Source organism: Vigna unguiculata, chromosome 3, assembly GCF_004118075.2.
Source record: "Vigna unguiculata cultivar IT97K-499-35 chromosome 3, ASM411807v1, whole genome shotgun sequence".
Taxonomy (NCBI): domain Eukaryota; kingdom Viridiplantae; phylum Streptophyta; class Magnoliopsida; order Fabales; family Fabaceae; genus Vigna; species Vigna unguiculata.
In genome coordinates, this window is record NC_040281.1 from 48255247 (window position 1) to 48269499 (window position 14253).

Sequence of the window (14253 nt, forward strand, 5' to 3'; positions counted from 1 at the left end):
AAAACCTCATTTTGAATAAAGAAAATAATCATCATTATAGAAAGAGACTTCGTTGGAAAAAATCTAAAGTTTACTAGGATAATTTTTGTGACTTGAAAGAATCATTTTCGGTTGTGATTCACACATAGCCAAAAAAACATTATTTTTTTTTACAAGTTTGTTAAAACCATAGTTCAAATTTGTTAAAAACATATTCTTTTACAAGTTTATCAGTCCCAAACATTAAATTATGGTAACATTATCAAAGCATGATATTCTGTTATTGGGTGATTAGTTTGTAGCATGTAACATGTGAGTGAGTTGTACATACTAATTCCACCTAATATCTTTAACTCTTATGCCATGAAATAAGGTTTTTCTGTCTACACATTTCAAAGCACAATTTGATGCTTTATTTTTCTTTGATGGGTAAAAGTTTTTGTGAAACTGTTTTGACCTTTAGGGATGCCATCAAATCCCTAACAGTACTGTTGAAAATTATAGAGCAACCATGATTCGTATGACCTAGAATTCATGATGCTTGGCTGTACATACACATGGCTTACTTTTTCAAAAGAAGAATAATCAAAACAATCCCCAGAAACAAAAATCATACTCCAAAGTTAAGGTTTATGTAAATATCTGTTTTTTATTTTATTTTATATGTGTTGGATCCATGCGAAATTCTTAATATTTTCCACAAAAAAGTTATAGTTGTGTGGCTTGAAACCAGCAACATATTTGGTTGAATCTAGAATACTTGTAGATGGAAAGCATGAACAATGTCAGGTCCCATAATGTAGAGTAGAAAATGGATTTAATATATTTTTGTTTGTGTTATCAAGAAGCTATAGAAATATGCATAATTGGAGTGTTGATAGAGTTATTTGCACCACAAATTACCGATGCTAAAAAGTTAAGTAAAAGTGAGATGACGTTGATTATGTGATAAGCACTTGGCACTTTGGATAGGCTCTTTTGTAGTGTGTGTTTCTTTTTTTATTTGTGGTGGGCTAATAATATAGTCTATAATGAATGAACATCTTATAATAGAGAATCATTATGATGATCAAGGGATTGAGAAAATGGGGTTTGATAAATTAGCAGAGAGAGAGAGTATGAAAAGTTGATGTTGAGATGAGTATAGCCATTGAAACTTGAAGGAACTATTGAGAGCATGTGTAAAGGGGGAAAAAACGTCCTTGAAAGTTTCATTCCCACCAAGAAAGTAGTTGTGGATCGAGAAGAATGTGAGAGAATAAAGCAAGAAAAAAAAAGGTCTTCTATTCTACATTAAGAAACCCACATAGCCAAAAAGGCTATACCGATATATGAAAAGTTGGGAGGAGAAAAGAAATGCCGAAAGATGGAAGTTTTGTGTCTCAACGGAGCCTCGAAACCAATCTAGGATTCTTTTGACGCAAGAACCAACAAGCCTAATCAATGGATGAGTCTTTGATTCAAAGATAAATAAACTATGCATAATGATCGAGTGTTTGATTTGATTTGATTGCCCCATTGAAACTAGAATTGTTGGTTCTGAAAGCACTGTGGTGTGGTGCACGTGTAGTGGCACTTTGAAGGAGTGAGTGATGGAGGTAATTAGAATTAGGTAGACGTTGTTTCAGTGTTATTACCACTAATAAATCATATCCTAAAACCAAAGACTTCTCCCTTCTTGTTTTGTCGGTTGCCCAAACATTAATTATTGAAGAGGGAAGAGCACATATTCTGAGTGGTTTCTTCACTTCTAAGGTGGTGAACAGAGGAAAACATCCATAGGCATAGGGGCAGGAATATGTACGGTATGCTTTTCATCACCTTCTTAGCTTTAACCTATTGACCCACTCACTATCTTCGCACCCCTATCCAATGTAAGCTATTATGCAGCTTTATCTTATTCCCTTCAAAACTCAATATCAGATTACTCACATTTCAGACAACCCTTTGGGTATTCACTGCTGGAATATAATCTGCAATCCCTCAAACCCAAACTCTACAACTAATTCCAGGACCAATGAGCACTGCTATATCTCAATTTCTAATATCTTAGATAATTTCCCGACAATAACAGATTTCATAGTGCATCGTCCTTTTAGCCTGTAACATCCAATCACAATATCAGTGACAATATTCGATTTAGTTTGAATGGATATCACCCTGTAACGACATTAACAACGCTAAAATACCGAAATATGAACAGGATTTTGCCAAATAAAATGAGACAGCTGCAACGTGACAATGTGTTTTGACAGCGTCAGAAAGTAGGGTAGAAATTAATAAGGACAGAGGAATAGCAATAGTGGAAACTACTCATCTATTCAATTACTATAGTCTTGACATTGTAGCCGATGTCTTTAGAATTGAATGAGATGTTAACGTTCACCAAATTCAAACAGCAAACTTTTCAAGTCATGATTTGATAAATCAAATCCGCAATTGAAATGAATAACGTAGAAACTGAATATAATCTGTTCACACTTCAACCGGTTTATGTGTGCAGATTTATTTTTAAAACATTAATTAAAGGGCATCTTCCTAGAACACAACATTTATATTTGTGTCCTTCAAGGTAAATCTCCACGTTTAAGAAATCTGGCCTCATAAGTGCTCCACATCCGCAAAGGTACAAAAGTGTTTGTCTATCATGTTGAGAGTTTCTTGATCAACTTCGGCGGTGGTAACATATTTCGGTAAAGTAAAATCCAAATCTTTAAGATCTGGTACCTCCTCACTTTCAGCAGTTTCATTCTCAATAATTTCATTGTCTTTAAGATCTATCGAGCAAGAGCCTTCGTGAAAATTGAAGATTTGGGACTTCATCTCTAAGCACAACTTTAAATCCTCCACAGTTCGGGCTTTATTAATCTTATCCATAAGATCACTTATAGCTGATAACCTTTCCATTTCAATTCCCATGTCAATTCCCTTTCCCCTTTTTGAAGCTTGATTACCTTCATCATCAATTGATTCATTCGTGTCACCATCTACAGCACTTTTCTCGAGCTTCTCTAATCCCTCATCTACAATTTGTTGTATTCTCGTTCTCAAACCATCACTTCTCGTAGAGTTTGATCTTAGCTGCAATTTGAACTCAGGGATCATTGTCTCATTGCTCTCCATTGGACTAGGATTAGAATCCAAAGCAGAGGATACATCATCATCATCCAACGACTTCACAGCTAATACTTCTTCCAGTAAATCAACATTCTGCATGTATCGGTCAAAAGCTTCATTTTCCACTTCAATATTCCGTTCCTTGTATTCCTGTAACTTGGCAAATCTCCATTCGTTGATAGCTACAGCATCCTGTAATCATCACATTGATATTATTTTCATACAACATACAGCACACCAAAATCATAGTACAACTAAACCAAGCATAGTTAAGTATGGTAAACCTTTCTAGTCAATGGCTTCTTCGAACGCAGTGAAAGGTGTAAATTATTGAACTGAGCAAAACTATTAGAAAGTTGTCGAAGTGATGCAACTCTTCCTGCACTTCTGAAATAAAAGGCAAAACAAAATCCTCTGCTCAGGGGGAATAGAATAATTCGAAACAAGTTTTAAGTGCTGATTGTATAAAATTAACAAGTTACTGGAAGTTCAAGAAAAGTACTGCTTTAAGAAAGTGATCAAATATAACAATATAATGCAAAAAAGGAACACAAAATATTGAGCCATTCCTGTGCGGTAAAATATCAGAAAATTGTAAACAGTCAACTAGTAAAGAGGGGAAAAAAAGTAAAGAACTAGACTCTATTTTTTAAAATAAATTAAACATATTTCCAGTGAACCCAGCAAGTTTAAAATATAAACTAAAAAAATTTATGCAGTGCACATGTAGAGTGCTAGTGCTTATAACGTACGTTGATTGAGGTGGTTCTAAGGGCTGGTGGTCATGTGAAGAGGTACCGGATGAGGGTGTCTTGTCCGGAAACGTCGAATTAGCTTTTAACACTGCATTCAGCATAAGAAATCAGAGTGAACGATCAGGAAAATAAAAAAACTGTTAGGATCTTAATTAGGGAAAATATGAAACAAAAAGAAACTTATCAAGAGAATTTCAATCTTGGGAATAGCTTGACAGAACAATCATCTTTTTTTAATGATTTTCTTATTTCACGTCTTATTTTTACTGCTGCTTGCTAAACAATGTACACCAAAACACCCCCCCCCCCTCCACCAATTCATAAGTACAGCTCCACTAAAGCTGTGAAGTACTGGAATTGATACAGGAACAGAGGTACAATAAAATTTCTAAACCAGGAAACCCACAAAGGGGATCAAGTAGCACCACTACAAGTTACACTGAAATTATCGTACGAATTCTGAACTCAACTGTAGATTTGAGAACACGGGCATTTTTAATGGTAAGAGTTAAGCAATATTTACGTTCCCCCACCAAATCTGAGTGTAGGTATACACATTGGTACAGGAACAGAAAGAGAGATGGAAAAAAAGGATATTAACTTGCACTGCTACATGTTACACTAAAATTAGGATAAGAACTCTCAATTTAGACAAAAAAACTATGTACCATACAGAAAAATATCAAAATTTTGGCTGACTTCTATGGGTAGTTCTTCCAATAACAGACACAGCCAGCCAGATATATTTTTCATAATGCTGGCTAACTTTGATGGAAAAGTTCCCTAAAGGTTATGAGAGCAGTGTGTAACAGAAAGCCTTGAAAATGCTATAAGGGAATAGCAAATAGCAGGATAGCTACTAAAGCAAAACTATAAGGAACAAGATACAAAAACTATATATTGTAGATATAAAAATGTTTGAAATTTTAAAAATACCGGGAATTAAAGACAATCATATTTTACAATTAGTAAATAAATAAAAGAAAATTCGAGAGTATTGAAACCACGAATTGAACAGAAACATTAACAGAAGCTTATTGACATAACAGTGAACATTAAAAAAAAAAAAAAGACTGTGTAGTATGAACAGACCTTAGGCCACTAAAAAAATTAAACCTAACAGGTCAGCCTATTTAAGCAAATATAAATTCAATTGTTAGTATTATTATTATATTAAATTGGTTATAACTATTAAAATCATATATTATCTATCTTTAAATTGTTAAGCGTGTTAACCAACATAAAAGGTCAAATTTATAAGACTACCGCAAGATGAATTTATACGTTGTTTAAGGGCCTTAACACAAAACACATTTTTAAACAAATAATTTATTTAGTTATATTACATTTAACATATTTAGGCATATATTGCATGATAATATAAGAAAATTGTAATTACTAATAGACATATTTAGGCCTACAATACATTAAGCCTACAAGACTCTTAAAAGATCTTATAACAAAATAGGTTTTCAAACATGCTTTTATGTCAAACTAGGCAAATAGACCAGGCTCAAACCTTTCATTAAACAAAGGCCAAACTCAAGAAAGACTACCAAAACTTGGCCTAGTTCTGTCTATTTCCACCTCTGGTATTGAGTATAACGTGTGTAGCCAATACCCAACAACTACCAGTACCTAATACAGGTACATAGACCATTTAAGAGTGTTTCATGCTTCATAGCTATAAGGTAATCTTGCTTCAAAAATAAGGGGGCATTTATGGTTAATCATTCATGTGCAAAGTGAATATACTCCAATATGAATCAAGATTCTAATTGTGAATTGGAAGGCCTTTTTTTCTGATTCAATAACTGAACTGTATCATCAATTGTAAAATGCGTTATTTATAATAAAATATAGATGTGTATACCGGTAACAAAGACATAAAAGCACAAATTTAAGGGCATTTTATTATTAAGAAACATAACAAAAGTAAAAAAGTATTTCTCAAAACACATACAGTGGCATAACATGATCACAACCCATAGTAAATTATTGTGAAAAAAAAAAAGAGAAACGTACAGAGCACAATGGGGGAACAATAAATAATAGAGATAAATAGGGAAGAGTCACACACAAAGAATGGGGTACCCTGGGTCTGATTAGAGGGAAACTGGGAAAGAATCAGCCAATTCCCTCTCTTTTCAACTAATTAGGGTTCTCAGCATCAGGTCACACATGGCCTGATTCAGTTATGGTAGAATAGTGCAATTCAGGCCACAAAACCATGATGCCTACGATTTAGCAGTGACTAAAGCACCAAAGAAGTCAGCATCCAATTTGTATCAAGAGCCACTTGAATGATATTGTATAAATCATACTGTCAATTGCACAAATCATAATAGTATAATACACGATTAATACAAAAAAAAAAAAAACCATCCAAGCAAGAAAAATACCAAGCCACTTTCCACATCAGCCACCCCCTTCTCATCCATTTTCTTTCAAATAAATGAAACCAATCAATGGCTTCCAGGGATGATCATTGGGTCGGGTTACCCGGTGATCCACGTCAACCCAATCCAACCCAATTAAATTAGGTTGAGTTTCATTTTTTATTCAGACAAACCCGACCCAACTCAAACTAATCCACTCTTATACAGGTTAGGTGATAGGTTTAGTATGGGTGACCCAAGACCCAGTCTTATATTATTTGTGTTATAGACAAACTTTTGTTATGTTTTTCTTGTCGTGTCTTGATTTAGCTTGGATAAATTTGTTATAATTTGATTTATTGACTTACTTAAAGCCTTGAATTAATTTTTGTAAAGATGGTGTTATTTTTTAATTGTGTTGATATAGAAAATTACAACTTTTGACAAAAAAAATTGAGTTTTTCAAAATCTTAACCGAATTGGCCCAATCCAATCTAAGTCGCTCAAGAGCAGGTTGGGTTGAATAGGATTTAACATAAACGATGCAGAAACTCAACCCAACCGAATTTTTTTTAGTGGGATGGGTAATGGGTTTGCATTTGCTCAAATCCAACCCAACCCAACCCTAGAACACCCCTTGCTTCTACAACATAAACTATGACAGAAAAAACTTTTTGGTAATCAGAAGGTATTCCAGGCTTCTATTTAGCATCCAACTAATTCACCTTCCCACCTGTCTTCCAATTATTAGGTAAAGTGATCTCTCTAGTCATGACTCCTTACCCAAGCTGGGAATCGAACCCCAAATATTGGTTAAGCAACCAGAGCCAAAGAGGTTGCTTGGCTCCAAGCTTCATAACATCTCTACCTCACTACAAAACTACAAGGAAAGTGGTCGCAAAGCATGTCACAAAAAGCCAGTAACTCTCCACAACAGGTCTATGAGGAGTGGCAGGGTGCAGCTGAACTCCATTAGCCCGAAGTGTTATACACATGGTTGACAACTACACTATCAAAGATTGATAATTAGCGTTTGAGGACATCTTTCCAATTATGAGCTAACTGCGTTATATAAACATATTATTCTAGCCACAGTATCAAGGTTTTGGGGCTGACCACAACCGCAATTGCACCCACTTTTGCCTATAATTCCCACTTTTGCCTATAATTTTGGCAATGTTGAGGATCGCGGCAAAACCACAACAGCAATTTAATAGTACAGATAACGTAAAATTACAAAACTGAACTCAGCTTCGTCGATAACACTGAATGCATAGCTTAATGGTCATGATCATCATTAATCTAAGGCATGCATAACTATAACAAGTCGTCAACAACAACAACGGGTGTGTTTGGAAACATTTTCAGAAAATTGATTCTATTTGATGTGGGAAAATCAATTTTGGTTGATGGAGAAGCAAGAAAAAGTTGTTTCTCTTTTATGAATTTTCCATCTACAATTTTATTTTAGAAATTGATTTTGAGTGTCTCTAAACAATTTATTAGCATGAATTGATTTTAGGAATTGATATTGGGTGTTTCAAATTGAAACCAAACATGCACAACAAAGGACAAACGAAACAAAGAGTAAAGCAAATCAGGAAGTGGCTAAAAGGTTAAACAGCAGGAAAGCACTAAAACAGGGAAAAAGAAACCCCTAATTCTTCTGAACTAACTGAAATGATAAGCTAACGACAAATCCCTTCCCCCCCTTCCCTTAACTAGAGATGGCTTCTCACCTTATTGAACAAATCGATTAGATGTGAGATCATAATATGCGATAAAAAAAAGGTAAAGTTAAAACCATTTAAATTGATAAATCAATCATAAACAGCACAAAGCAGCACACACAGAGGGATAGTGACAATTTAAGGTAGAAATAAAAACTAAAAAGTTTGCTCTGGGTGTCCCCTTAACTACAGGGCTTCTCACCTTATTGAAAAGATCTAGAGGTGAGATCATAACATGCAAAGTTAAAACCATTTAAATCGATAAATCAATCATAGACAGCACAAAGCAGAACACACAGAGGGATAGTGACAATTTATGGTAGAAATGAGAGCTAAAAAGTTTGCTTTGGGTGTCCCCTTAACTACAGGGCTTCTCACCTTATTGAACAAATCGATTAGAGGTGAGATCATAACATGGAATAACAAAAAGCAAAGTTAAAACCATTTAAATCGATAAATCAATCATAGACAGCACAAAGCAGCACACACAGAGAGAGTGTGACAATTTATGGTAGAAATAAAAGCTAAAAAGTTTGCTTTGGGTGTCCCCTTAACTACAGGCTTCTCACCATATTGAGATTAGAGGTGAGATCATAACATGCAATAACAAAACATAACATGCAATAACAAAATCCCTTCTCCCCTTAACTACAGGGCTTCTCACCTTATTGAACAAATCGATTAGAGGTGAGATCATAACATGCAATAACAAAACATAACATGCAATAACAAAACGCAAAGTTAAAACCATTTAAATCGATAAATCAATCATAGACAGCACAAAGCAGCACACACAGAGGGATAGTGACAATTTATGGTAGAAATAAAAACTAAAAAGTTTGCTTAAAGTATCCCCTTAACTACAGTGCTTCTCACCTTATTGAACAAAGCGATTAGAGGTGAAATCATAACATGCAACCATTGAAATCAATAAATCAACCATAGACAGCACAAAGCAGCACACACAGAGGGACAGTGACAAGTTATGGTAGAAATAAAAGCTAAAAAGTTTGCTTCGGGTGTCCCCTTAACTACAGGGCTTCTCACCTTATTGAACAAATCGATTAGAGGTGAGATCACAACATACAATAACAAAAAGCAAAGTTAAAACCATTTAAATGGATAAATCAATCATAGACAGCACAAAGCAGCACACACAGAGAGAGTGTGACAATTTATGGTAGAAATAAAAACTAAAAAGTTTGCTTAGGGTGTCTCCTTAACTACAGTGCTTCTCACCTTATTGAACAAAGCGATTAGAGGTGAGATCATAACATGCAACCATTGAAATCAATAAATCAACCATAGACAGCACAAAGCAGCACACACAGAGGGATAGTGACAAGTTAGGGTAGAAATAAGCTAAAAAGTTTGCTTTGGGTGTGTGTATTTTGAGAGAAATAGAACGGACCATGGATGTGGCAAGGATTTTGATTTCTAGAACAGCATCTCTTGCAACATTCATAGGGACACCTTGAACGAGCGACATTGCCACACTGTTTGCACTTGGGCTTGTTGTGGCCGCGTTGAGACTTGGGCGGAGTAGGGGTTACACTGACGCCTAAGGTTCCGGGCTTTGGCGTAGCGTTGTTGTTGTTGGGTGTAGCCATAGAATACGGTAACACCCACCTTCACCTTTCTTATACGCGCGAATTTGAAATTGAAAATGAAAATTGGAACCCTCAAACTGAACTCAATGATAAAAAGTTAAAAACAAATGGTCAGGGGAAGAGAGGGGAAGGTGAAACACTTTTTATTCTTGGGAAGGATTTGGGTTATTGGCTACTTGCTCATTGGGCTTGATCCAGTTCAAGTTTTCTACAGAGCATTTTTATTCAGTTTATTCCTGCACCTCCATAAATTTCTGCCTGCAATCCATATAAAAGATTTTTCTTTTTTTGTCTTTTTTTAATTATGTAATTTGAAACTTAAAAATGAATTCTGGACTATATAATTTAAAAATAATTTTTATTTAAAAATTACAGAAATTAGAAATAAAAAATAACTTCCATAAGAAAAAAATAACTTTTAGATTATATAATCCAAAAATTATTTGACTTTTGAATCAAACATCCCAAATTCATTTTTAATTTTTAAATTATTTAATCCAAAAATCAATTTTAACTTTCAGAAATAACCTCTAGCTTGTTACTGATAACAATAAAACAGAAAAAAAATTTAAGTGGTGCAGATAGAAATTTATGGAATTGCAGAAAGAAACGACCAACTTTTTTAAGACTAATTATATAAGAAATAATTGTAATTTTTTATTTTGTATGAAATGAATTAAAACAAGATATAAAAAAATTAAAATAAAATAAAACTCTTCACTAACCATCTTTCTTCTAAATAACCTAAATAAAGTAAAACTCTTATAACCATCTTTCTCCTTTCTCTTCTCTCCTCTTTTTTATAGGTGTATCATAATTGTGCAAATTAATTTTTCTAATTTTATATTTGGTACTGTCTTATATTACCTTCTGATTCTGAAAAGTTATCATAAAGTATGTATAAAAATTAAATAATTAAATTAAAATAAATAGATAAAATAGAAAATCTTAATTTAGAATATTTTTTAGAGCATATCATTATTCGAAATAAAAGAGTATACCACTTCATTAAATTTATCTTTTTAGATAGCAAAAATTTTAATTTATTTTGTGCAATTTTATTATTTTTAATTTCTCAAATTATATTAAATATAAATACTAATTTAAAATGAAAAATAATATTTTTATTTTATTTTAAAATAATAAAACATTTAAATTTAGAAGAAAAAAACATGGACATCGTTTAAAAAACTATATATAAAAGTATAAAATATTTTCTAAAATTGAAGTTTAAAAAGTACTTCACAACACGACTTCACAAATTTAAAACAAACAGACTAAAATCATTTCACACTAACGATGTTGAAAAAAAAAACACATTAATTATGTATTTATTCTTATTATAGCAGATGTAACAAACCAAAAATTCAAAAAAAAATTTTAGTAACTATTAATTATAATACGTCTCCATAACATATAGAAGGTATTTCAAAATAAATTTATTTTTATAGTTCTTATATTAAAAAAATAATTAATGATTACTTCAAAATATAAATAATGAACTTAGTACAGTTTTTCTTTTCTTTTTCAAAATTACAATTTATCGTTCATATTATATTCTTATCCTAATCATTCATTTTTTCATCATAACTTTCGTATCATTTTCACTATCAGTTTCTATATGATCATCAAAAAAGAAAATAAGATGAGATAACACACAAAATATAAGGGTAAATTCATTTTTACTATAATAAATATCAATCTAAATATATTATATCTTTTGACAAAGACTGTATAATTAAATATTTGAAATATACAAAATATCAAATAAGAGGCCAAAGATCAAACTTATAACTACCATAATACATCTAGACTCTTGCTTCAAGAAAACCTAGTGTATTGGATGGATTTGTGAGACTCGACACTTCATATTGTCCCTCTTCTCCTCCTTTACAACAATAATAACTTGAGTGGAACAATCATATAAGTCATCCAGTATTGACAAGGTTAACTTCACTAGTTCCCTGAGTATGATCATCTTTTTATCATACTATCTCTCATGTGAAGTCTTTCCTTCGACTTTTACCACCTAGTTAACATCTTCTATACGAGTCAGATACTAGTAGAGTCAGCATAATCCCACATCACAAGCTTCCTTCAACACACTTGGACTCATCCTAGATTAGCATTTCCTCTTGAAAATAACTAATTTGACAACCCAAGACTAAAACCCTTTACATACATACACGCATTATCAAACATATGGTAATACATTCATGATGACACAGGAAGCACACAAGAAAAACTATTTCAAAAGATATAACCTCTTCCTTCACAAAAGATAAATGTCATAAGTAAAATCATCTTACTACATCAAAGTCATTTAAGCAAACAAACTCACATGAACCATTAAATCATACAATTCACAAAAGCCATACCCATTTCCCAAAATTTCTACTATAACAACTTTTCCAACATGTGTTCTACAAATTTCGTAACACCAACTGTGGCAACCACAAATTAATCTATCTCATCCAGTAGTTTCACCCACACTTAATAATTACAAATCACAAACCAAATTCTCATCCTCTTACAACAGTTTTAACTTTCTCTACAGAAAAGAAAATCATAACCACTGCAAACATCATTCATTATAATTTCATTTCTCTTGGAAAAATTTTCAAGCTTTATCAACATTCATACACTAAAATCAAACTCATATTTACACTTCAACAGTAAAGCATTAATCTTGCAAAGAAAAATAACTTCCTTTACTGCATAGTATTTACCTGACATTGTTTTTTTCTCCATAAACAGCTCCACAGGTTAAAACACTCTATCTACACAACAAAAGACCCAAATGACAATCAAGACACAACATTAAGGTATCAACCAAAGGAAATCTCATTAAGGACTAATGGAAGCAACATGCAAAACAAAAAGGAACTTGCATGTAGGAGAAAACAGATTGTTACATGTAAAGAATGGGTAAAATTTTGAACTAACCGTTAAGAGAAATCGAATGAGGGGTTTGGTAAAGCTCTTCTTGTAGATTACACTAGCAGTAATGAATCTTCAAAAAAAATAAAATTGAATCAGTTTTATGGTAGGAAAAGAGGATTTTTGGAAAGAAAATAAGACTAGAGAGAAGAAGGGGGTTTCTGAGAAAGGATACGATTTGGGATTCTTACAGTAAGCATCAGGATGACATTTTGTGTCATTGTATAAAAATAACTTCCTATATATAATTATCATCCTCCCAATATTAGTCAATATTATATTTGATTAATCTTTATATTTCCCTCCTCTACACTTAAACTTTGACTCTCCTACAAATATTTATAAAAATACATCTCAATCACATCTCATAGTCCTTCATCTTTAATTGAATGTCTTATCACTATATTCCTACTTTTCAAAGATTTGTAAACATCAAATAACCCCAAACAAGATACACATGGATGATTAGGGTAGTACCAATAAGATGGATTGGAGATTAAGTTTCATGATCTCTTATGCCTCGTAAGTATCCCTTAAAAAATAGGATTTACTATCTAAAAGTTTATAATTGACCTACAAACTTTGAAATAGGGATGAACACATCAACAAGTGTTTTAACTTAATGTAGCACTCTCACTAAAGCTTTTAATTAGAACATTATCTTATTTTATAATGTAAGCAATTATAATTTCTATTTTACAATAAAAAGAATAAGTATTTTCTTTCTGAATTAAATTTTTTATAATATCGTATATTCGTGTTACCTTTTTATAGAAGAAAATACTTAATAAATATTCAAACAAATAAAAATGAATGTTAAGCTATATCCATTTTTCCACATGAACAAAAAATAAATATAATTTTCACACTCATAAGAAGAAAAATAATAAATATATGCTTTTGTTTTACAAATAAATGTTAGAATGGTAACATTTACATCCAACTATAACAATAGTATATTATTATTATTATCTTTAACCACAAAAAGAAAATTAGTGTCTCCGAAAGAAAGATTGATGGTAACCATGATTAAAGTGTACCTCTGAGTGAATAAAAATCCCACCATTCACAATTGGAAGCTACAAGTGTTTATGCAGAGCTTTGAAAATATCCATTATAGTTTATATTGTTTTAGAAAATAAATGGATGTGTCAGTGTATCCCAATGAGGGGGCTCTGTCCCCTTCCCCTACGCTATTCGTCACCGCTCCAACCTACACTTTTTTCGACGCTTCTGTAATATTTTTAAATGATATTAATGATAGCATCGTTCTCTCCGCTGCTTCTAAACAAAATTTGCAACTCCCAATGAAATACATTAATTACGATGTATTCGTTTCTCACAAAACTCATCTTAAGACAATGTTCACACAAGCTTTCACCTCCATCTTAAGGTGAAATTTTTAATACAAAATTTAACTCTATTATTTGTTTTTTAATACATAATTTTCTAGCATCGGCCTAATTGATGCCTAATTTTTTATTTTTTTAATATAAAACATAATTTTATGACAAATCAATGTCCTTTTAGAATGTGTTAGATCGACTTTATCTGTTTTATTTATTTATTTTTTCACTTCTGCGTTTGTTAGCTGACGCTACTAAAGTCCTTTTGTTGAGTAGATAATTTCTACATTCAACTTTTTGACTTATTGTTAGCTGAATTATTATTGGATTCTGCAACTTAATCACACTCCTTTCGGTACATAATTTCTACATTAAACTTTTTCACTAAGTAGGGTGCT

General features: G+C 32.3%; 1 protein-coding gene across 3 annotated transcripts; it reads right to left on the reverse strand.

Annotated features, from left to right (window-relative positions):
• Window positions 1–2279: 2279 nt before the first annotated feature.
• LOC114179555 lies at window positions 2280–12567 on the reverse strand. Of its 3 annotated transcripts, XM_028065935.1 has the most exons (5): window positions 12516–12567; window positions 12299–12349; window positions 3849–3939; window positions 3381–3483; window positions 2280–3288 (listed from the first exon to the last, which is right to left on the reverse strand). In XM_028065935.1, the coding sequence occupies exons 2-5, from the start codon at window positions 12318–12320 to the stop codon at window positions 2581–2583; spliced, it is 924 nt and encodes a 307-aa protein (XP_027921736.1). In that variant the 5' UTR covers window positions 12321–12349; window positions 12516–12567; the 3' UTR covers window positions 2280–2580. The 3 variants fall into 3 exon arrangements, with proteins under 3 accessions (XP_027921736.1, XP_027921735.1, XP_027921734.1); XM_028065934.1 differs by lacking the exons at window positions 12299–12349; window positions 12516–12567 and adding an exon at window positions 9371–9686 and having other exon boundaries at window positions 3381–3480; XM_028065933.1 differs by lacking the exons at window positions 12299–12349; window positions 12516–12567 and adding an exon at window positions 9371–9686.
• Window positions 12568–14253: the final 1686 nt, after the last annotated feature.